Raw genomic sequence first — 19,407 nt, 5'->3', positions numbered from 1 at the left:
ATGATGAACCCTGCGGTGGCGTCCTGTCGTCTGTTGGTGATGCACCGACGGGGCTGTTCCAACAGTCGTCATCGCGCTCTGTTTCCGGAAGCAAGATCAGGCTTACAAAAGAGGCACCATTGCCCGGGATGTGCCCGCCCCAGATGCAATCTTCTGGGTTGTGGTCGTCGATTAGCAGGCAGTTCGTGTATACCATTGTGACCAGCTGTGATGTGAGGACATGCTGGTGGGTTGTTGCACTGTCGGACCAGCGTTCTGGCCTGGCAGCCGCGATCCGGGCTTCGGCCGGGAGCATTATTGGAGGAACATCATCGTATTCTGAGTCGGAGGCCGCGTTTCAGTCTACTGGATTGGCAGGACGTAGAGCATGAGGTCGCCGTAGAGGTTGATGGCGAAGGTGAGCTTCCCGAAGAAGATGGGGCAAGTCGGGAAGAGAGGCCGGTTGGTGTCTACCCATCCTTCACCGTCCGCAATGAAGGTGAGATTAGAGCCAAAGGTGAGGCTTTGCCCCATCGCAAGTTCACCAGGGTTTATGGAAGATCCGATCTTGAGTTGGTCTCCGGCCAACGCAGCCTGTGCCTGTCACCAATTGACAGTCGGGAGAACCAAAGGGGTGTTTGCACAGGGAGTTTACACAGGTTCAGGCCCTCATGGTGAGGTAATAAATTCCATACGTCCTTCTTTGTTTTGTGTTGACGTGGGAGCACCTCGTGCGAGGGGGTTCACAAGGTTCTCTTCTTGAGAAGACGAAGTCAATTACCACTACTAGTAGTTAGTAGATGAGATTCTCTCTTTTTAAAAGAGAGTGTTACCTATGATCATGTAGTAGGCTAGAGCGAAGCTTAAGACCTCCTCTCCTTCTTGATTCCTCCTGCCATAGCCAAGCCCCCATGAACCCCTTCAAAAAACTGTGTTAGATGCACCCGCGTGGCCATTGAGAGGTCTCCTCCTATGAAGAGCTTCTCGCCAACAGGTGCAGTCCTAACCATGTCCTGCAGGCGCTCCTAGAACTCCCTCCTGGTGCTTTTATGTGGCCTACTTGTGGGTATCGATGTAGCTCACCACAAAGGATGTGCCGCCTCGATCCTTGCTCATGTATCGTATTTATTTTAGGCCTTCCGGCGATGTATTCAGTGAGAGAAGATGTTCCCATCGACTACGAAGGTCAAGATAATGTGCCGACTCAGCCTCTCGAAGGTGCTCATAGGGGTAGGGGTGAGTGTCAGAGCGTATGTGTATGTGTATATATGTATAAGCATTTACGTTTTTACTTCGTTAAGAAAAAGCAGGGAGAGTGAAGAAGCAAATAAAACAGGGTCCAAGTGCAAAGTTTCCCACCACGCCAGCCTCCGCGTCCGCGCCACGTCACACTCCAGTGCTGAGTTGGACGAACATTCCTTTCCTTTCCCCTCTCACCCTCTGCCCCTCCTAAACCCCCACTATCTCTCCAAGCTCCACGGCACGGATGGGCGCCGCCGTGGCCGTTCTGCGGAGAACGGCGGCGGGCGAGGAGGCGGCGGAGGAGGAGGAGCAGTGCCGCATCTGCCGGGACCCCGCCGACGCGGACCGCCCGCTGCGCCGCCCCTGCGGCTGCAAGGGCAGCATGCGCTTCGTCCACGACCACTGCCAGATCCGGTGGCTCAAATCCCGCCGCCAATCCTTGTGCGAGGTACGTATCATCATCTCCATCTCCATCTCCATCTCCTCCCCCGCCTCCCCCGGCGGATCATGCCCCGAATTTGGTCCGTCGCCTCGTCGCCTGTCCCTGACTCCGGCGGCGGATCCGTCCCGCCGCCGTGCTCGCGCTTACTTCCTCTTCCTGCTCCACTTCGATTCCGCCGCAAAATCTTCACACGATGATGTGGTTTTTTTCGGGGGGCGTCTGAACATTTCATAGTACTAACATTTCCTAGGCTGTGCAGTGTCTGATGATGTGCTCCATTGATTGATCATCAGGTGTGCAGGCGCCAGATCTTCACCCGCCCCATCTACGCCGCGGGCACCCCGGCCCCTGCCCCGGCCCTGGCGAGGCCCGTGTGCCTGCTCTTAGCGCTGCTGTACCTCATCTTGACAGCCCTGGTCGCTTGGGCGCTCGCCGGCCTCTGTACATGGCGCCTCGCGCTCGCCAGGAGCCGCGACGAGGCGTTCCGTCTGCTGCTCTCGATCCGCCTCTATGGCCCCGCCGCCCTTGCTCACCTCGCGCTCAAGGCAGAACACACGTTTCGTGCAAACTACGGGGCACGTCTGCGCCGCTGCCAAGATGTCACGCTGCGCCTCCTTCGGTTTTCCTTGTCGGTATGCTTCTTCTTCTTCTTGCTCCTCAACCAGTGTACGTAGTACATCTGCTGGTACTTATATTAGCATTATTATATCGTTTTTATGCTACGGTGATGTGATCCTCCTACATTTTCCCCATACTAGCAAAGCACCAATTAGTGTGTTTGTGTTCTGTACTACTCCATCCGTTCCCAAATATAATATGGTTTGGATATTTCAAATATGGACAGCATATGGACTGAAGTGAGTGAACAAACACACTAAAACCTGTCTATATACATCCGAATCAGAAAAAAGTTAAAACATCTTATATTTGTGAACAGAGGAGGGGTAGCATTTAGCCCATCTTGTTGCCATGGCTCCCCACATTGGTTAGATAGTGAAGAAGTAATGGATGCCCATATTGAAGAAATTTGTATGAGTTGTTCTACAAGGCTAATGCAACTCCAAATAAAGATGACACTCCGTTACTCTGTTTTCTGCCCTGCAATTGTGCCGGCTGTCAATCAGTACTGATAAATACATTGATAGGAGGACCGTTCCAAAATGTAGGCGCAGAGTTTTCTTTTGTATATTTTTTGACCGGGAAACTGTAGGGCAGGCCCCAACAGTAAATTGTATTAAACAAGGAGAAACTGTACACGTATATACATGAGAAAGGAGAGTGGGTGGGTGGGGGTAATGTGCAACAGGAAAGGGGCCTAAACAGGGGAGTTTAGGCAAGAGAGAAAAGGTCCAGCCCACTCAGCAGAGAGTCTGAAAGCGTTTTAACCCTTTCTGCTCATTAATCCAGTTCCACAACTGCTTAACTTGTTCATTTTGCCACTTTATTCGTTGTGCTAATGTAGTATTTTTTTAGGCTAATCCTAACCGGGCTTTGTTTACATGGTTTTGGCTTCGTTCCATGCTTTTGGAATTGATGCTTCACATTTTTTTCTGCTTTTCTTTTTTACATATCTGCAAAATTCTAACAATATGCATATGTAATCAGGTGGTAATGGGTGACATGGCTCTAGCCTGTATATTTGCATTTCTCCCTTTCACACTTGGAAGGATTGCTCTATTGTGCAGAGCTGAAGTTGACTCATATGCTTCAACACCTTCTACCCTCCTATTTGGATATGGATTTATCTTCTCACTGGGAGCAACTTTTGCTGGGCTGCATACTTTTCATCAATACTTGAGGAGCGAGGACATTTTCTTCGAGAGTCTGTTTGATATATTCTTCAGCGGGATCATAAAGTTTATCATTGTTGTGAATATTTCTCTTAACCTCATAAACACAGCTATAATATGGCCACTGTTGTTTGCCTGGTCACTTGATATCTGCACTTCAAAAATGTTTGATGCAACCATCTTTGAAAGGTTTAAACCTCTGTTTGCTTCGATTTACGTTTCTACTGCTCTTCAATGGCTTATTGGATGCGCACTTTTGGATCTAGTCTCCATATTCTCTGGACTTCATTCCATGGTATTGGTCGCATCGGATTTGTCATCTCATCATTTTAATAGTGTATTCAATGGATGCTTCAGGGTTATAACGAATGATGTTTTCTGTTACTAGATTTTGAGGCCAGGAGTTACATCTCCTTTTGTCGACCATAATGTAAACATCCGTGATCCGTTCTACAAATTTTATTTCAAGAAGCTTCCTGGTCTTTTTATTGGCATCATCCTTATTGCTATGGTCATTGTTGTTCCTATTCAAATTGCCGGTCGATTGTCAACCGGGAAGTTCCTAGTAGATATCATGTAAGTATTCAGCTTCGTTCCAGATGCCATTTTTTTGTGACTCAACACCTTATTGTAATGTTTGTGATCCGCAGCTACTTCAATATTCCTACAAAGGGCACATCATTTTGGTCAGCACCACAGAACTACACAGATTCGCTTTGTGGTGTTCTTCTAGTGAGGTTTCTCATTGGCCATACGCATGCACTCATAGGCTTTGAGTGGATAGTGAAGAAGGTGATGCATTATACATTTCCCACTGGACAGACTCTTGGCCTGTCAGTTTCGGTGACTGTCTGGCCCAATGGAGCTTTTGATCATGACGGTGGGAGCAGTGTCGCACCAAAAGACAAATATGGTAGCACTAATGAGGCTAAGGATAAAAGGTAAACCCCCGTAGTTTTGTTTCATTTTCTGATATGATCTAATTTTTACTTTCATCTAAGTTTAGTGTTCACTGTTGATTTATGAGACTTGGATTCTGGTGGTTACTGGATACGCGGTAGTTTTAAGCTGTCAGCGTGCGTCACTTTGATTCCAAGATATGTCTCTTCTCACGAGGGCTTTATCATGTTCCTTTGGGGCTCTGTGTAGTGTCAATCTTTTTCTTTTTCAAATAAGGGATAACTCACCGATTTCATTAATGACACCATAATGATTCTTACAAACAAATTACATAAAAGGAAAATATAGGCTACTTTTGTAAGAGACAGATTGTCCTCGCACCAAAGATCAAGTACACTAGACGTACAAGAAACAGCATCCGTCACACAGCGAGACATGGGAAAAACTGAAGCACATCTATTTTTGCGCTTGATCGCGAAAAAACAACTACTCTTCAGAACAGCACAAGAAACCTCATAATTTGTTGGATGTACCTGTCTTCTCATATTTTATACTTACAATTTAATTAATTAAATTTTTTGCAGACGCAGAGGTGTTCTCAATACTTACCCTTGCACAAGGAGATTGGTCTCACTTCGCATAATCCTGCATGTGATGCTTGGGTGTTTGACTGTTATGATATGCAATTCAGCTGTGCTTATTTTGACAATCTCAGTGGGGCGTGCACTGTTATTTACCATCCCTCAGCTGCCACTTACAGGTGGATTGAAGTCCAATAATGGTAATGTTTAATTCATGGATTTCCTTTGTAAACAAAGTAAATATATTTACCTTGCTTTGGCTTATTGGTGCAATATTTCCTGCTAGATCTACTTGCTTTGGTTGTCGGATTTGGCATCATATCAACTATTATTGCCACCTCAAGAGACTTATTTGCCTACATGAGTTCTGGGAGAAAGCACCTTGTAGCTTTGAATCGTTGTCTTATTGTGTTCTTATGGGTGAGCAGTTTACTTCAGGCCGATTCCTTCTTTTTTTTCTTTTATGATACAGTAAAATAACTCAAAGCTGTCTGCTCTCAGTTTGCCATCATTCCCTTCCTGATCGGGCTGCTGGTTGATTTATCGCTAATATCGCCATTCACTGGGCCTGATGATGGTGTTCCAGTTCTAGACTTGTTCTACACTTGGTTCCTGGGGTGGCTATTGCTGAAAATCTGGGTAAAATGGGTGAGTTGAAACTTCCCCTGTCGTTCTGTGACCTCTTAGCCTACATTGTTGTACTGCATGTGCTAAACTTGACAATATTAGAGATGGAATAATTTGTTAGATTGCACTCAAATAGTAATCAGTCGTAAAGTGAATTACAAAAAACAAAACAAAAAACGCACAAATTTTCATTTCCAGAGTTTGCTTATCGTTGTTATGCCCGTTGTCAAACTCATACTATAGTAACACCTCTCCCCTTGTATCATATGCCACCCCAAGCAATTTCAGAATTATTATTCTTTCTATTTGCCACTCTTGGGGGGTAGCATGGAGCTGACTACCAAATTATGCAAACTAGGTTGTACTCCCTCCGTTCGGAATCACTTGTCTCGGAAATGGATGTATCTAGACGTATTTTAGTTCTAGATACATCCATTTCCGAGACAAGTAATACCGAACGGAGGGAGTAGTATTTAGGTCGAAAACAGGGAAACATTTATTTAACTGACCAGTCATCTGCATGCATATCTTGAAGGTTCATTGGCCATTATCACCATTCCTGGCCTATCTAACCGACGAATCACGGGTCCCGAGGCTTACTCGGGCGAAGCTGGATTGGCCTCGAGGGGCGATGATGCCTCTGCCGTGCTTCTTCCGAGATATTTTCGTGCCAGTCGCGACGAAACTGCTCGCCGCTCTGGGTGTTCCCTATGTGCTCGCCGGGAGCGTCTTTCCGAGTCTCGGTTACTCCGCCGCCGTGAACTCGACGGTGCGCCGCTCGGCGTGGCTGGGCTGCATCGGCCTCTGCGTGCTCTGCCATCTCGCCAAGCTGTTCTGGGTCTTGAAACCGCTCGACTGTCGCGCCAAGCTGTTCTGGTTCTTCAGTGCGCTCTGCTCTCGCGCCAAGCTGTTCTGGATCTTCTGCTTCGAAGAACTCCATGATTCTGTCAGGGATGAGCGTGTTGTCATCGGGCAGAGGTTGGAAGACTTCCCCGACGACGGCTGAAGACCAGGAACTCTGCTTCCAGTAGTTTGTAGGAACACGTACGTATATGGTACAGTTATATATATAGCACGCATACGATAGGAATATTGAGTATATGCCACGTTATTGACATAAGGGTTCAAATGAGATGATATAAATATCCGGTGAAACTTGTAAATGTGGACGCGGTTTCCCATGCGGGTTGTATCGACCGGTCAGTTCGATAGTGTCGCCACTGGGCTGATGTTTGTAAATTTCATGGTTTCACCCCTTTTTAAAGCCAATCTCTGATTCTATAGGGTCAGGAGAAATGAAATGGTGTTGGTTGCCTTGAACATGGCTTGCTTTAATTTTTGCAATGCCTTCAGTTTCTATCCAGGCTTTTCAGTAGCACAAGATATGCTTTGTCACTGTCAAAAGGCATACATACATACATACAGTACATGTTTGTTTCGGTAGAATAGCCTAATGCTTCAGCCAGTCAGCCTGGAATTCCTTGTATTTTCGGTGAAGTTTATTTTTTATGGCAACTTTAGTTGGCACACATGAAAAGTTCTGGCTAAAAATAAACAAACTGTAGGCGGAATTGCCATGCTTACCAATTAAACTTGACATCCTCGCGTCAACTAAAGTTGCCATAAAAAACGTTCTCCAAAAATTCTGGACTTATCAGGGTGCAATAATAATGACTTGGATTCTTCGTGGGCCAGCGACCTTAGGCAAGCAAGAGGGTGGGTATGTAGAATTGGAATTTTGGCAAATCCTAAACAGCGCCTTAAGTGCATGTTTTCACAAATCCTCTTTATTTTGATTTTGTTTTAGGTTTTATTTCAATTTCATTTTCTTAAAGGGCAATACCAAAGCCACTAATGTATTCTTTCTTAGAAAATTTCATTATTTTGATTTTTTTAGTTTCTATTTTATTTCTTCTTTAATGGTAATATCAATGCCACTTCTTCATTTTTTTTAAAACGTCCCTTTTTTAATGAAAAAATCACTATTATATGCTTATTCTTGCATTATATAAAAATGTCATTTTTCTGTGTAACTAGTGTGCAATTTTTGAGTGCGGCGTTTCGGTGCCCAGGCTCATCTGCACCCGGTCAGAAAAAAATCAAAACAAATACTAGAAAAATTCAAAAAATTCCAATTTTTTAGGGGTGAGAGATGTAGTCTGCTGCTTGCTTTTTTTTATTTAATACAAAAGAAACTACTGAACAGAAATCTTGTACCGGGAGGAGTGGGTCCAGGCCCGGCCCGTGAAGTTTTCCCCACCGAGTTTCTCATGGGCCCGGAGTTCAGCCCACTCAGACTGTCAAAGGGAGGCCCAAAGCTTGGTGGCTTGACTGGGCGACCTAACACGCACGCAGGACTGGACGCACGCGCCGCCGCCTGCTCGGCCGCCGTCCACTCCCGCGCTGGCTCCCCTGACTGGCGCCGTTCTTGGTAATTTCATTTACAGTTTCCTGTCTATTCATTCATATCTTGAACTCAAATTGATACTATAGCGAATTACCACCAAATAGCATCAGAGTAGAATAGAGAAATTAGTAGGCATTAGTTTGATTTTCATTCATCAATGTACGATTATAATTTCTCGTTGGAAATAAATGCTATAGACACATGTGCTTAGTATAAAACGTAACTAGATACATCCGTATTTAGACAAATCTAAGACAAGAATTTTGGGACAGAGGGAGTATTAATATATTCTCTCTTCACTGTTTTTCATCTTATTTGCATCTTCCGAGTGGATTTATTTTTATTAGGCCATTTAGGGTTTCTTAGATTGTGGGGAAATGTTAGTACAATATGCATTATCTTGTGTTGAAGTAGATACCCAGATTTGTCTGACTAATTAACCCTCTGTGTAACCAGAGAATTTTCTACATGGGGAAGAAGCCGGGCAGCGCTGGCCCTTCCTCGGCATCCAGGCCCATGAACCAGGCCCTGTCGCTCCGCGAGGAGACCTCCGGAAAGACGCCGGCCGGCACGCCCTCCCTGCTGAGGGTCCAGCACCTGCAGCGGCTGGGGGCGTGGGCAAGCGGTGAGGCGGGAGTTGGCTCGATCGGAGCGCTGCTGGGCCGCCGCTTCGCCACGGACGCCGAGGCGGCCGGGATCCCCGTAGGTGCTTCCACCTTCCTTTGCCAGAGGTGAGAGTTAGAGCTTACTGTGTGGCCTTAAAAGTTATGCATTCGTTTGTCTAGTTATTTGACCGTATCAATCTGACTATTACCTTCGCATTTTAACTTCTGTTATAGTTTATCTGTGTTTGACATATGTAGCATACTAGCATTACATTGTTTTCAGACAAATGCTTGTTCTAGCAAAGTAGCATGTCTGTATGAGCTTCCCAGAGCAATACGCATGTTTTGTCTGTTAGGTTGACATGATGGTTGTATTGTTGACCTGTTTCTGATAATATCTGATTGGAGTTATAATTATTTGTGTTTGACATGTGTATCATACTAGCATTACATTGTTTTCGGGAAAATGCTTGTTCTAGCAAAGTAGCATGTCTATATGAGCTTTCCAGAGCAATATGGTAGATGTTTTCTAGGTTGATATGATGGTTGTATTGTTGGCCTGTTGCTGATAATCTTTGATTAGAGTAAAATGGGAAGGCTTCAGGCGTATTATCCGAGTTTTGATCTTTGGTTCACATAGGCAGAATAATTACTGAGCGAATTAGATGTACCTCAATTTTGTTTTCACTTTTACATGGGAAGGTTATTGATCTACACTAAGTTTATCAGCGGCCAGGTTGAAGGGTCTACGATATTCTTCTACGTTTATAGATTATGTACGTGGTTAATGCTGTTTGCTAGTTGTGCTGCATTTTATTTTCTATTTTTGTACCTTTGTCCATATCAATAAGCCTTATATGGACCTCTGAAGAAAGCTTATCCAAACATTGCAGGTGTGAATCAATCTTACAGCCAGGCTTCAACTGCACAATCCGCATAAAGAACAACAAAAAGAAAGCAAAACGGCGCAAGAAGTCAAATCCTGGCCAAAATAGTGTTGTCTATGCATGCCATTTCTGTGGAGACCAAAACCTGATACGGGGTAGTGGAAAGGGTATCGTGAAGGTACTGTTATCATCAAGAAAGCCTGTTAGCACAATGTTGAAAGCAGAACATATGAACGCGCCAACAGTAACTACTAAAAAGGGGATCGAGCATTCTGTGACAGCAGCCTCGCAACTGGAATCATCCAGGTTGAGAATATCCACTCTTGAAAAGGATAATAAACAAGGTAATGGGCCTAAATCTAATCTTCCTGAAGATTATAAAATGGAGAAAGGGGCAGTTTTCTCAATGGTGGATCGTGGTCAGTTAGCGGCTGCACACAAAGGCATCCTGCAGAAAATCGAAGTAGAAAGCGCACGTGATAAATGTGTGAATGGAATTGAGCCCGCGGCTTCTAAAAATACTAGTACATGCGAACATGATGTCACTTCTCAAGCAGAATTTCTAGCTGGGTCAAACTTTGTTACTCCTCAGAAGAACAAACTGGCGGAAGTGGCCGCGCCTATAGCTTCAGTAGAAGCATTGAAGACTAGAAGTACACCGAACAGCAAAGCGCAGAATTATGGTTCAGTTGCTGGCAAGGCCCCTGGAAGTTATAGCAAGTCAGCTTCGAATACCAAATCTGCGCCAGGTGATTCTACTCAGCCGGCTGGCAGTTCAAGGAAGCGGGCAAGAAAAGGGTGGACTACGCTGAAGCAGATCGCTGAGAAGGACGAGCTTGAGAGAAAAGAGAAGATGGATAACTTTGTAATCCCGTTCTTCATGGAGTAGAATATCTTTTACAGTTGGCCCCTGTTGTAAACGTTGGGCTGGAAGAACAGTTGCAGTTTTTGGTGATACTTTTTAGTTATGTACTTTTGCACCAATCATGTTGTTGAAATATAAAGTTGCGAAGGAGTTCAAAATTAAACCGAAGGCAGATACATGATCAGTCAAGGGAACGAAAGTTAAGGCTTGGATATTCACCTGTGCGGGTGCGCTTGGCTGTTTCGCTGTTTGCGGAAAACCCCGAGCAGTTTCTCTCAAAACAACTTGCAGTCCGGGTTCAAGTGACTCCAGAAAAGTTGTTTGTTGTTTGCGGAAAATACCCTGACATTTAGTTTAATTAACCCGCAGTATATATCATATGTTTTTAAAAATAGTCGTATCTTTTAAACAGTAACACTGATTTTTATATATCATATATGAAATTTGATTGAAAAAATATGTAGAACTGAATATGATGTTTTTTTTTCTGAAACACCCGATTCATTAAAAAAGCTCGAAGAGAATTAACCAGTTAATTATCGGGAAATCGGGCGAAAACTGTTACATCATGCCCACAAAAACAAGGCACACTGGGCGACCTGGCAACCCACACAAGAACGTGATGAGGACATCAATACCATTGTTACACCCACGGCCCCTACTACTATACATACTGGACCGATTACTAGAGCTCGCGCACGCCAATTAAATTACCCGGTACTTTCGTTTCGTGGTAATGATTCTAATGTTCATGAGAATATGATGTTGCCTAAATTGGATACATTTGTTTTGCTTACAAATCAAGGGCCTAGCTTGGAGAAGGATGAACATTGGAGCAAGAACAAGTATGGAGTTGATGGCATGCGCAAGGGAGACAAGAACAGAGTTTCAAGTGATGATTTCAGGACTTTGAAGCCACCATAATGAGTGCATGAAGCCTTGGACGAAATATACAAGATGCCACTTCATAATTTTCGTCCAGAGGCTATTCTAGGTGCTGCGTCACCTTATTTTTAGGCCAGGCCCATGTAATTTCGAAATACTTCAATATAGGTTGTTTTTAGAGTCCGTATGTGTGGGGAAACAAGAGTTAGGGTTGGTTTCGGACCCCTCCTCCAAGGGCCACGAAATTCCCCCTCTTTTCCTCCATATATACAGCCCTTAGGGCATCGTTTAGACTTTGGGTTTTGTTTAGATTAAAGTTTGTCATAGTTGCAACTTCGCGTACTTCGTTTGTGTTCAACGACCAGACAAAGACGTCACAGAACCCCACCTTGATCAATAAAGTTTTCCTCTTATATTCGCAATATCCAGATTGCAATCTTAGTTTCTTGCTTGTTCTTCGTTTGCCTGGAGGAAACAGACCTTCGTGGTCAGGTTGATCGTGCTCCGGCGTGGTCAATAACCTCTCGGAGTTGGTTTAGCGATTGCTAAGGCGCGACGTCCTCACACGTTCGTGGTCGGATCGTCAAAGTCGACTTCCTCCAAAATGATAGCCACCATCTCATCGAAAGACGGGACACCTTTGCCTCTATCAGAACGCGCACACGCCACCGAGGAGAAAATTGTCGTCGAGGTTGTAGCCTAGCGTCATCGTCATCATGCCTCCGCGAGGGCGACTCTGACTCCACCATCAACGACCATCGAAGAAGCCCTCACCGCAAACAAGCGTCGAGTCCTACACCGGCCGATGCCAAACAGTCACCCACACGCATTGGTGACCAGGCAGCTCCGACTCTGTCAACGAGCATTGCAGGGAAAAGTGTTGGGCTTGCGCCGAGCCAGCGCCAGAGCCGACCACCCGTCTCGTGTCATCGACACCGCAAGGGCCCCTCCTCAGCAGCTCCGACTTCAGGAAGACAAAGCGAGGCACGACGACCCCTCGAACACGCCGAAAGAGACCTACTACCTGAAGGAAATATGCCCTAGAGGCAATAATAAAGTTATTATTTATTTCCTTATATCATGATAAATGTTTATTATTCATGCTAGAATTGTATTAACCAGAAACATGATACATGTGTGAATACATAGACAAACATAGTGTCAATAGTATGCCTCTACTTGACTAGCTCGTTGATCAAAGATGGTTATGTTTCCTAGCCATAGACATGAGTTGTCATTTGATTAACGGGATCACATCATTAGAGAATGATGTGATTGACTTGACCCATTCCGTTAGCTTAGCACTCGATCGTTTAGTATGTTGCTATTGCTTTCTTCATGACTTATACATGTTCCTATGACTATGAGATTATGCAACTCCCGTTTACCGGAGGAACACTTTGTGTGCTACCAAACGTCACAACGTATCTGGGTGATTATAAAGGTGCTCTACAGGTGTCTCCGAAGGTACTTGTTGGGTTGGCGTATTTCGAGATTAGGATTTGTCACTCCGATTGTCGGAGAGGTATCTCTAGGCCCTCTCGGTAATGCACATCACTTAAGCCTTGCAAGCATTGCAACTAATGAGTTTGTTGCGAGATGATGTATTACGGAACGAGTAAAGAGACTTGCCGGTAACGAGATTGAACTAGGTATTAAGATACCGACGATCGAATCTCGGGCAAGTAACATACCGATGACAAAGGGAACAACGTATGTTGTTATGCGGTTTGACCGATAAAGATCTTTGTAGAATATGTGGGAGCCAATATGGGTATCCAGGTCCCGCTATTGGTTATTGACCAGAGACGTGTCTCGGTCATGTCTACATAGTTCTCGAACCCGTAGGGTCCGCATGCTTAACGTTACGATGACAGCTTTATTATGAGTTTATGAGTTTTGATGTACCGAAGGAGTTCGGAGTCCCGGATGAGATCGGGGACATGACGAGGAGTCTCGAAATGGCCGAGACGTAAAGATCGATATATTGGACGACTATATTCGAACATCGGAAAGGTTCCGAGTGATTCGGGTATTTTTCGGAGTACCGGAGAGTTACGGGGTATTGGGCCTTAATGGGCCATACGGGAAAGGAGAGAAAGGCCCCAAAGGGTGGCCGCACCCCTCCCCATGGACTAGTCCGAATTGGACTAGGGAGGGGGGCGCCCCCTTCCTTCCTTCTCCTTCTCCCTTCCCTTTTCCTACTCCAACAAGGAAAGGAGGAGTCTTACTCCCGGTGGGAGTAGGACTCCCCCCTTGGCGCGCCCTCCTCCTAGGCCGGCCGCCTCCCCCCTTGCTCCTTTATATACGGGAGCAGGGGGCACCCCAAAGACACAACAATTGATCTATTGATCTCTTAGCCGTGTGCGGTGCCCCCCTCCACCATATTACACCTTGATAATATCGTAGCGGTGCTTAGGCGAAGCCCTGCATCGGTAGAACATCATCATCGTCACCACGCCGTCGTGCTGACGAAACTCTCCCTCAACACTCGGCTGGATCGGAGTTCGAGGGACGTCATCGAGCTGAACGTGTGCTGAACTCGGAGGTGCCGTGCGTTCGGTACTTGATCGGTCGGATCGTGAAGACGTACGACTACATCAACCGCGTTGTGTTAACGCTTCCGCTTTCGGTCTACGAGGGTACGTGGACAACACTCTCCCCTCTCGTTGCTATGCATCACCATGATCTTGCGTGTGCGTAGGAAATTTTTGAAATTACTACGTTACCCAACACTACCAAGACCCATCAGAAAGTCAACTCCGCTCAAAGCCGCCAGCGTTGCCACACAAGAAGCCAGGCAAACATCCACATCACCGGCCGGACACCGGCCGATCGCAATGTCATGTGCGTCCAGCCCATGGAGCGCGCAAACGGGACCCAATGCTCTTCAAGGCGGCGCCCCCAAGGGGAAAGCGACGATGACGACGCCGTCGCCCGACCCAGCCGGGCCTTAGGCTTTCACCCGAAGAGCAAGATCAGAGGGTGGCGGCCACGAGGCTCCACGACGGCGCCTCGAAGAAGGTGAAACGACGCCCACACACACCGACGCTGCCGGGCAGCAAGAACCCGGCAAGCTTTCGCCCAGAGCACCCGTCACCACCAGCCCACCTCCACGAAGATACCGTGCCAGCACCCTCAGAGAGCCACCACAAAACCACTCCTCACCGGCAGCCGAAGCAGCACCGGCAAGCCAGACCTGGCCGCCTTCCAGATGCGCATTCCCCCACCTCAGGCAGCCAAAGGACCGCAACCAGCAGGCGAGCCGGGGCAGCAGGGCCACCACCCCTCTGCATCCGCATCGGCCGAATCCGGATCCGCGCCGGTAGCCGTCGTCACTACACACAGCGGGTCGCCGTCGCTGCACACTATGGGCCGCCGCCGCAGCACAAGGCATCCATGGAGAAGCCAACCACCAGAACGCTATAGCCGCCGAGACGTCCACGAGCAGAGGGAGGAGGGCCGCCACCCCTCCTCACCCGTGCCAGCCAGATCCGGAAGCGCGAGATCCGCGCAGGGAGCCGCCGCTGCGGCTGGGCCGCCGAGCCGGGGGAACGAGAGCCTCCCACCACCGAGGAAACCAAGCCGCTATGCAGCGAATGCCTCGCCGCCGCCGTCCGTGGCGCAGGCTTAGCCTGGCCGCATCTTCTGGCGGCGGCGAGGGGGAGGTAGGAGAGGGCGACGTCGGCTGACCGACGGCTAGGGTTCCCTCGAGTCGCCTGAGGGCGACGCCGGGGTCGGGAGTCAGTAGACCTTTTAATATGATGTTATTTTACTTGTTAACCATTTAAAACATGTTATTTAAGATGATGCCTTAATCAATAATGCACGAACCGCCTCTCTTTTGTATCGTTGTAGATCCGGATTAAAAATAAACACCTTAGTAAAATTAGATAGGATACGAAAGAGATCATCTGTGACAAAACATGGACGCGCTGGCAAAACCTTGCATGGAAAAAAGGAAAGCAGATTTCTCATCTAATGCGGAGAGAGAGACGCCTTATGATTGACCACATTCAAACATGTTGTGATTGTGTGAGCACTGATGCCACCGTCTGTGCGGGTGGGAGGAAATAAGCGGCAACACAGATCGGATGCCGTGTTCGAATAAATAACATGGACCTCTTGGGGTGTTGAGTCACGGTTATTGGTTAGAGGCATCTGTTATTTTTCCTTCCGTTGCAACGCATGAATTCTTTTGCTAGTTAGTAAAAAAAAGTATAGATTTAAGAAAAATCTATTTTTTTCCAGTATACCCCACAACCCAAACGGGTCTTCAAAAAAATCAAAAAAATCGCGTTGCTTCTTCTCCCCGAGCTGCGTTTGAAAACCCTCGAATCCCCAATTCCCCATTCCCTCCCACACTAGCAACGCCGGCGGCGACGAGATGGCCAGGCGCGGCCGCCGTGTTTCGCCGGAGGCGGCAGCGCCGCTGGACTACGAGGACCTCGTCGGCGAGATCCTCCTCCGCCTCCCCCCGCTGCCCTCTCGCTCACGCGCGCCACCGCCGTCTGCAAGCTCTGGGGCCGCCTCGCCGCCTCCCCCGACTTCCGCCGCCGCTTCCGCGAGCACCACTGCCGGAAACCCCCCATCCTCGGCGTCTTCGAGAAGCAGTCTTCGACGCTCCTGTTCATCCCCGCCCTCGACCCCCCCGACCGCATCCCCGCCCAGCGCCTCTCCCTCCAGGCCTGCCGCTCCGGGGACTCCTGGCGCGTGCTGGGGTGCCGCGCCGGCCGCATCCTCGTCGTCAACTGGACGCGGCGCGAGCTCCTCGTCTTTGACCCTGTCTCCGGCGACCGCCTCCGCGTGGCCTTCCCGCCTGATTTTGTCGACGGCGCACACAACGCCAACGGGGCTGTGCTCTGCGACGAAAAGAGCCCACTCAAGCTGGTCTTTGTAAGCTGCTCCAATGGCGGTGGCCGAGTTGACGCCCGGATCTACTCCTCGGCGCCCGGCTCCTGGGGAGACATCATCTCCACTACTCAACGATGTAGTTTTACCAGTACTGAACGATGTAGTTTTACCAGTAAAGCCGGCACCTTTGTGGGCAATTGCCTTTACTGGTGGCTGCCTGAGCCAGGGGATCGCATACTAGAGTTAAATCTGGATACACAGAGCCTTGCCGTGATCAAGAGTCCTTCCTGTCTGGTTATCGGTAATGGCAGCAGCTGGATCATCCGGGGAGAGGATGGCGCTGTTGGCCTTGCCGTATTGTTTTACCCTACCATCGAAATGTGGAACCGCAAGGTCGATTCCCACGGTGTTGCGAAATGGGTGCTGCACAAGAGCGTTAACATGGACCTCATCCTTGATCTGCCGTCATCGATGCAGGGATGGAACTCGTGTGTTTTGGGGTATGCCGAGGATGCTAATGCGATTCTTATATCGGTGGACAGCGGGAGGTACACCTGTGTCTTTACGGTTCAACTTGAGTCAATGCAATGCAAGCAACTTGATGTAGAATTTCAGAGGGAGTATTCGTATTCATATCATCCATTCGACAGTGTCTATACTGCAGGTAAATGCTTATCTTAACATTAAAGGAGTGGCCTTAATCAGTATTTTCTTTCATACATGGTTTCTGGGATGCCTTTACTGTGCTTTGAAGTGTTCACTAACGACTTTGTTATTGACCTATTTTGACTAATTTATTATAGCATATGATAGATACAAAGGTTCACATACTTTCTAACCCATAATTATATGATTACCAGGCCCGTCGACGCAACTGAACAATGGTGAGGGCGCTGGTGTAGCAGAAACGTAATGGCTAGTGCATCATCATACTACTACTCAAGCCACCAACTACTTCAAATGCAAAGCTGAGGGACGGGTTTTCCCCCCTTAGTCGCATTTTTTGTAATAGTTGTCATGTCTTATGTTTGTTTGTTGTTGGCTTTTGGAGCCTTGGCCCTTGGATGAGCTTTTACTTGCTCTTACTTCAGTCACTAATGAACGTTCTAAAGTTTGGAGGTCGAGGGTGCTAATTTTAGAAAGTTCTCAAATTTGGAGGTTTATATTAAACCGAGGCAACAGAATGACAAAAGTAGACTTTTTCCTAGAAAAATTATTATCTACTATCAGTGAAAAATGGGATGCAGACTCTGGACAGGTTCGCGGTTTGATCCCACTACATGTAGTATATGAAATTACGAATGAATTATTCTAAATCTAACAGCAGATGATGAAGCGCTAAGTTTGTCTTTCCTGATTTTCCCGTTCATTGAAATGCTATTTTACCTAATATTGCTGGATAGGCCCGATTCCAAATATTCAGGCAGGCATAAGCTAGGTTCCTAATTATGAAGGTGATATATGCTGATCTTGTTGTGCTATCTCTTGTGCGATGGTGACTAATGAAATTGTTTTCTGCAAGGTACTATTAGAGCATGAAGTACTGTACCAGCTGTTTGGCCAGCAATTATCTTGGTTAATGCAATGAGATGATTAATAACTCATATCAAGGCTGAAATGCCTCCTCTCCCAGCTGTTTTTAAGATGTCAACACATTTCGAAAAAAGTAGAGCATATAATTCATTTTTCTAGCGCATGATTGTAAACTTTTATTAGAAAATTTAAGAGAGAAAAAAACTGAATTTCCGGTGTGCTAGATAAGCAAAATTTTGATGCCTAGATGTTGACTCGTGGTAGCCACAATATTGCCATGTCTGATGTGATAGAAGCAAGAACTATATGTCTATATAATTTTGGTAGGCAGGGTTGCTGTTGAATCCTCAACTTATTGGCAGGCAAGAAGGCGAAATCCACGATTGGTCTGCTGGCATCTGAGGTCTCGTGGCCGGGTTATGAAGGTGTGTGAATATCCTGTTGAGTCACAAAGAGCAAGCGCGCGTGAGGGATGGCAAAGATTCAGTCATAAGTTGCAGAACTGTTATGTAACTTGGAGTACTATCCTGCTTGTTTGAATTTTGTGTGATGCTTTTTTTCTAAAGAAAAGAATGAAATAAGTTTGTGAGGATGATATCTCAGCTGCTTGCTCCACTTGAATGTTTTGTATTTCTGTTAGTAGCCTTTTGAAGTTTAAAATTGAAATCTTAATTGTTGTACTTGATGATACTCTGGTATCTCGTGATCTTCAAAACGGCTGATGCTACTTGAAGAGAGCGTGGCTGTAACTTTGAGCCTGATTTCCTTGTTAAAACACCAGTTTGTCTTTCATGTTCTTTTTTCGCACTGAAATTACTGCACTTCAAAGAATCACTCACAGAGGAAACACCAAGTTTGTCAACTGTGAAGTTAATAAACATTTTCCGGTCCTTTTTGTGTAGTTGGTGACTCTGGCTTGTAATAAACATTTTATTAACTGTGAAGTTAATAAACATTTCTATGATGCGCATTCGCTCAAAGAAAAATAAATAAATAAGAAAGTCAAGTCACGTGCTTGTAATTCTGCTAATTACCACAAGAGGAACAGTTATGAAATGGGAAAGTGTTAAAATCAGCCGGATGATCTATCCCAAGCGTAAGCCGCGTCTAACGTTTGACACGTGTCCAGGTGGGCCTCGCGCATCACAGCTTCCACCCTTCGTGCTTATCCCAATTCTCAACCGAGAAGCACTCACCACACGTCTCTTCTCTCCCCGTACACCACGCGTTGACTGCAAACCACTCACAAACTGTCTATTGAATCTCGCCGGCGCTACAAGGCCCTGGATGCGCCGCTCGCGGCAGCGCTCACCGGCGCTACAACCGGAGAATCTCGCCGGGGGGAGTGCTGCAACCAGCCGTTGCAGCCACCATGGGTCTGCTGCAATCCTGTCTCAAATCGACGGCTGATGTCGCCGAAGTTGCAATCGCACAGCTCGTCGGTGTCGCAGCCGTGGCCGGCGCCAACGGAGGAAACGGCCGCATCGTCGGGACCGTCAGCCACGGTTGTGTTGGAAATATACCCTAGAGGCAATAATAAATGGTTATTATTATATTTCTTTGTTCATGATAATTGTCTATTGTTCATGCTATAATTGTGTTATCCGGAAATCGTAATACATGTGTGAATACATAGACCACAACATGTCCCTAGTAAGCCTCTAATTGACTAGCTCGTTGATCAACAGATAGTCATGGTTTCCTGACTATGGACATTGGATGTCATTGATAACGGGATCACATCATTAGGAGAATGATGTGATGGACAAGACCCAATCCTAAGCATAGCTCAAAGATCGTGTAGTTCGTT

At 46.7% G+C, this 19,407-nt stretch overlaps 2 protein-coding genes across 3 annotated transcripts; both read left to right on the top strand.

Annotated features, from left to right (window-relative positions):
* Nucleotides 1–1,387: 1,387 nt before the first annotated feature.
* On the top strand, nucleotides 1,388–10,485 carry LOC123183336 (probable E3 ubiquitin ligase SUD1). Of its 2 annotated transcripts, XM_044596125.1 has the most exons (10): nucleotides 1,388–1,669; nucleotides 1,957–2,295; nucleotides 3,269–3,748; nucleotides 3,842–4,029; nucleotides 4,104–4,394; nucleotides 4,938–5,134; nucleotides 5,221–5,354; nucleotides 5,436–5,582; nucleotides 8,425–8,699; nucleotides 9,467–10,485. In XM_044596125.1, exons 1-10 carry the CDS (start codon nucleotides 1,466–1,468, stop codon nucleotides 10,347–10,349), a joined length of 3,138 nt encoding a protein of 1,045 aa, XP_044452060.1. In that variant the 5' UTR covers nucleotides 1,388–1,465; the 3' UTR covers nucleotides 10,350–10,485. The 2 variants fall into 2 exon arrangements, with proteins under 2 accessions (XP_044452060.1, XP_044452061.1); XM_044596126.1 differs by lacking the exons at nucleotides 8,425–8,699; nucleotides 9,467–10,485 and adding an exon at nucleotides 6,097–6,944 and having other exon boundaries at nucleotides 1,395–1,669.
* Nucleotides 10,486–14,800: 4,315 nt separating this feature from the next.
* LOC123161388 (uncharacterized) lies at nucleotides 14,801–18,479 on the top strand. Its single transcript, XM_044579231.1, has 3 exons — nucleotides 14,801–14,878; nucleotides 15,579–16,728; nucleotides 16,925–18,479. Exons 1-3 carry the CDS (start codon nucleotides 14,801–14,803, stop codon nucleotides 16,975–16,977), a joined length of 1,281 nt encoding a protein of 426 aa, XP_044435166.1. The 3' UTR covers nucleotides 16,978–18,479.
* Nucleotides 18,480–19,407: the final 928 nt, after the last annotated feature.

The sequence above is a fragment of the Triticum aestivum genome, chromosome 1D (genome assembly GCF_018294505.1).
Source record: "Triticum aestivum cultivar Chinese Spring chromosome 1D, IWGSC CS RefSeq v2.1, whole genome shotgun sequence".
NCBI lineage: Eukaryota > Viridiplantae > Streptophyta > Magnoliopsida > Poales > Poaceae > Triticum > Triticum aestivum.
Note: the sequence above shows the minus strand (reverse complement) of the source record. Positions and strands in the feature narration are given on the sequence as shown.

Coding starts and splice junctions, on each gene's coding strand:
- LOC123161388 (XM_044579231.1), top strand. CDS start 14,801: ATGCAGCGAATGCCTCGCCGCCGCCGTCCGTGGCGCAGGCTTAGCCTG. Junction 14,879..15,578: donor CTGGCGGCGGCGAGGGGGAG/GTAGGAGAGGGC, acceptor CTCCCACACTAG/CAACGCCGGCGGCGACGAGA. Junction 16,729..16,924: donor CGACAGTGTCTATACTGCAG/GTAAATGCTTAT, acceptor TATGATTACCAG/GCCCGTCGACGCAACTGAAC.
- LOC123183336 (XM_044596125.1), top strand. CDS start 1,466: ATGGGCGCCGCCGTGGCCGTTCTGCGGAGAACGGCGGCGGGCGAGGAG. Junction 4,395..4,937: donor AATGAGGCTAAGGATAAAAG/GTAAACCCCCGT, acceptor AATTTTTTGCAG/ACGCAGAGGTGTTCTCAATA. Junction 5,135..5,220: donor TGGATTGAAGTCCAATAATG/GTAATGTTTAAT, acceptor ATTTCCTGCTAG/ATCTACTTGCTTTGGTTGTC.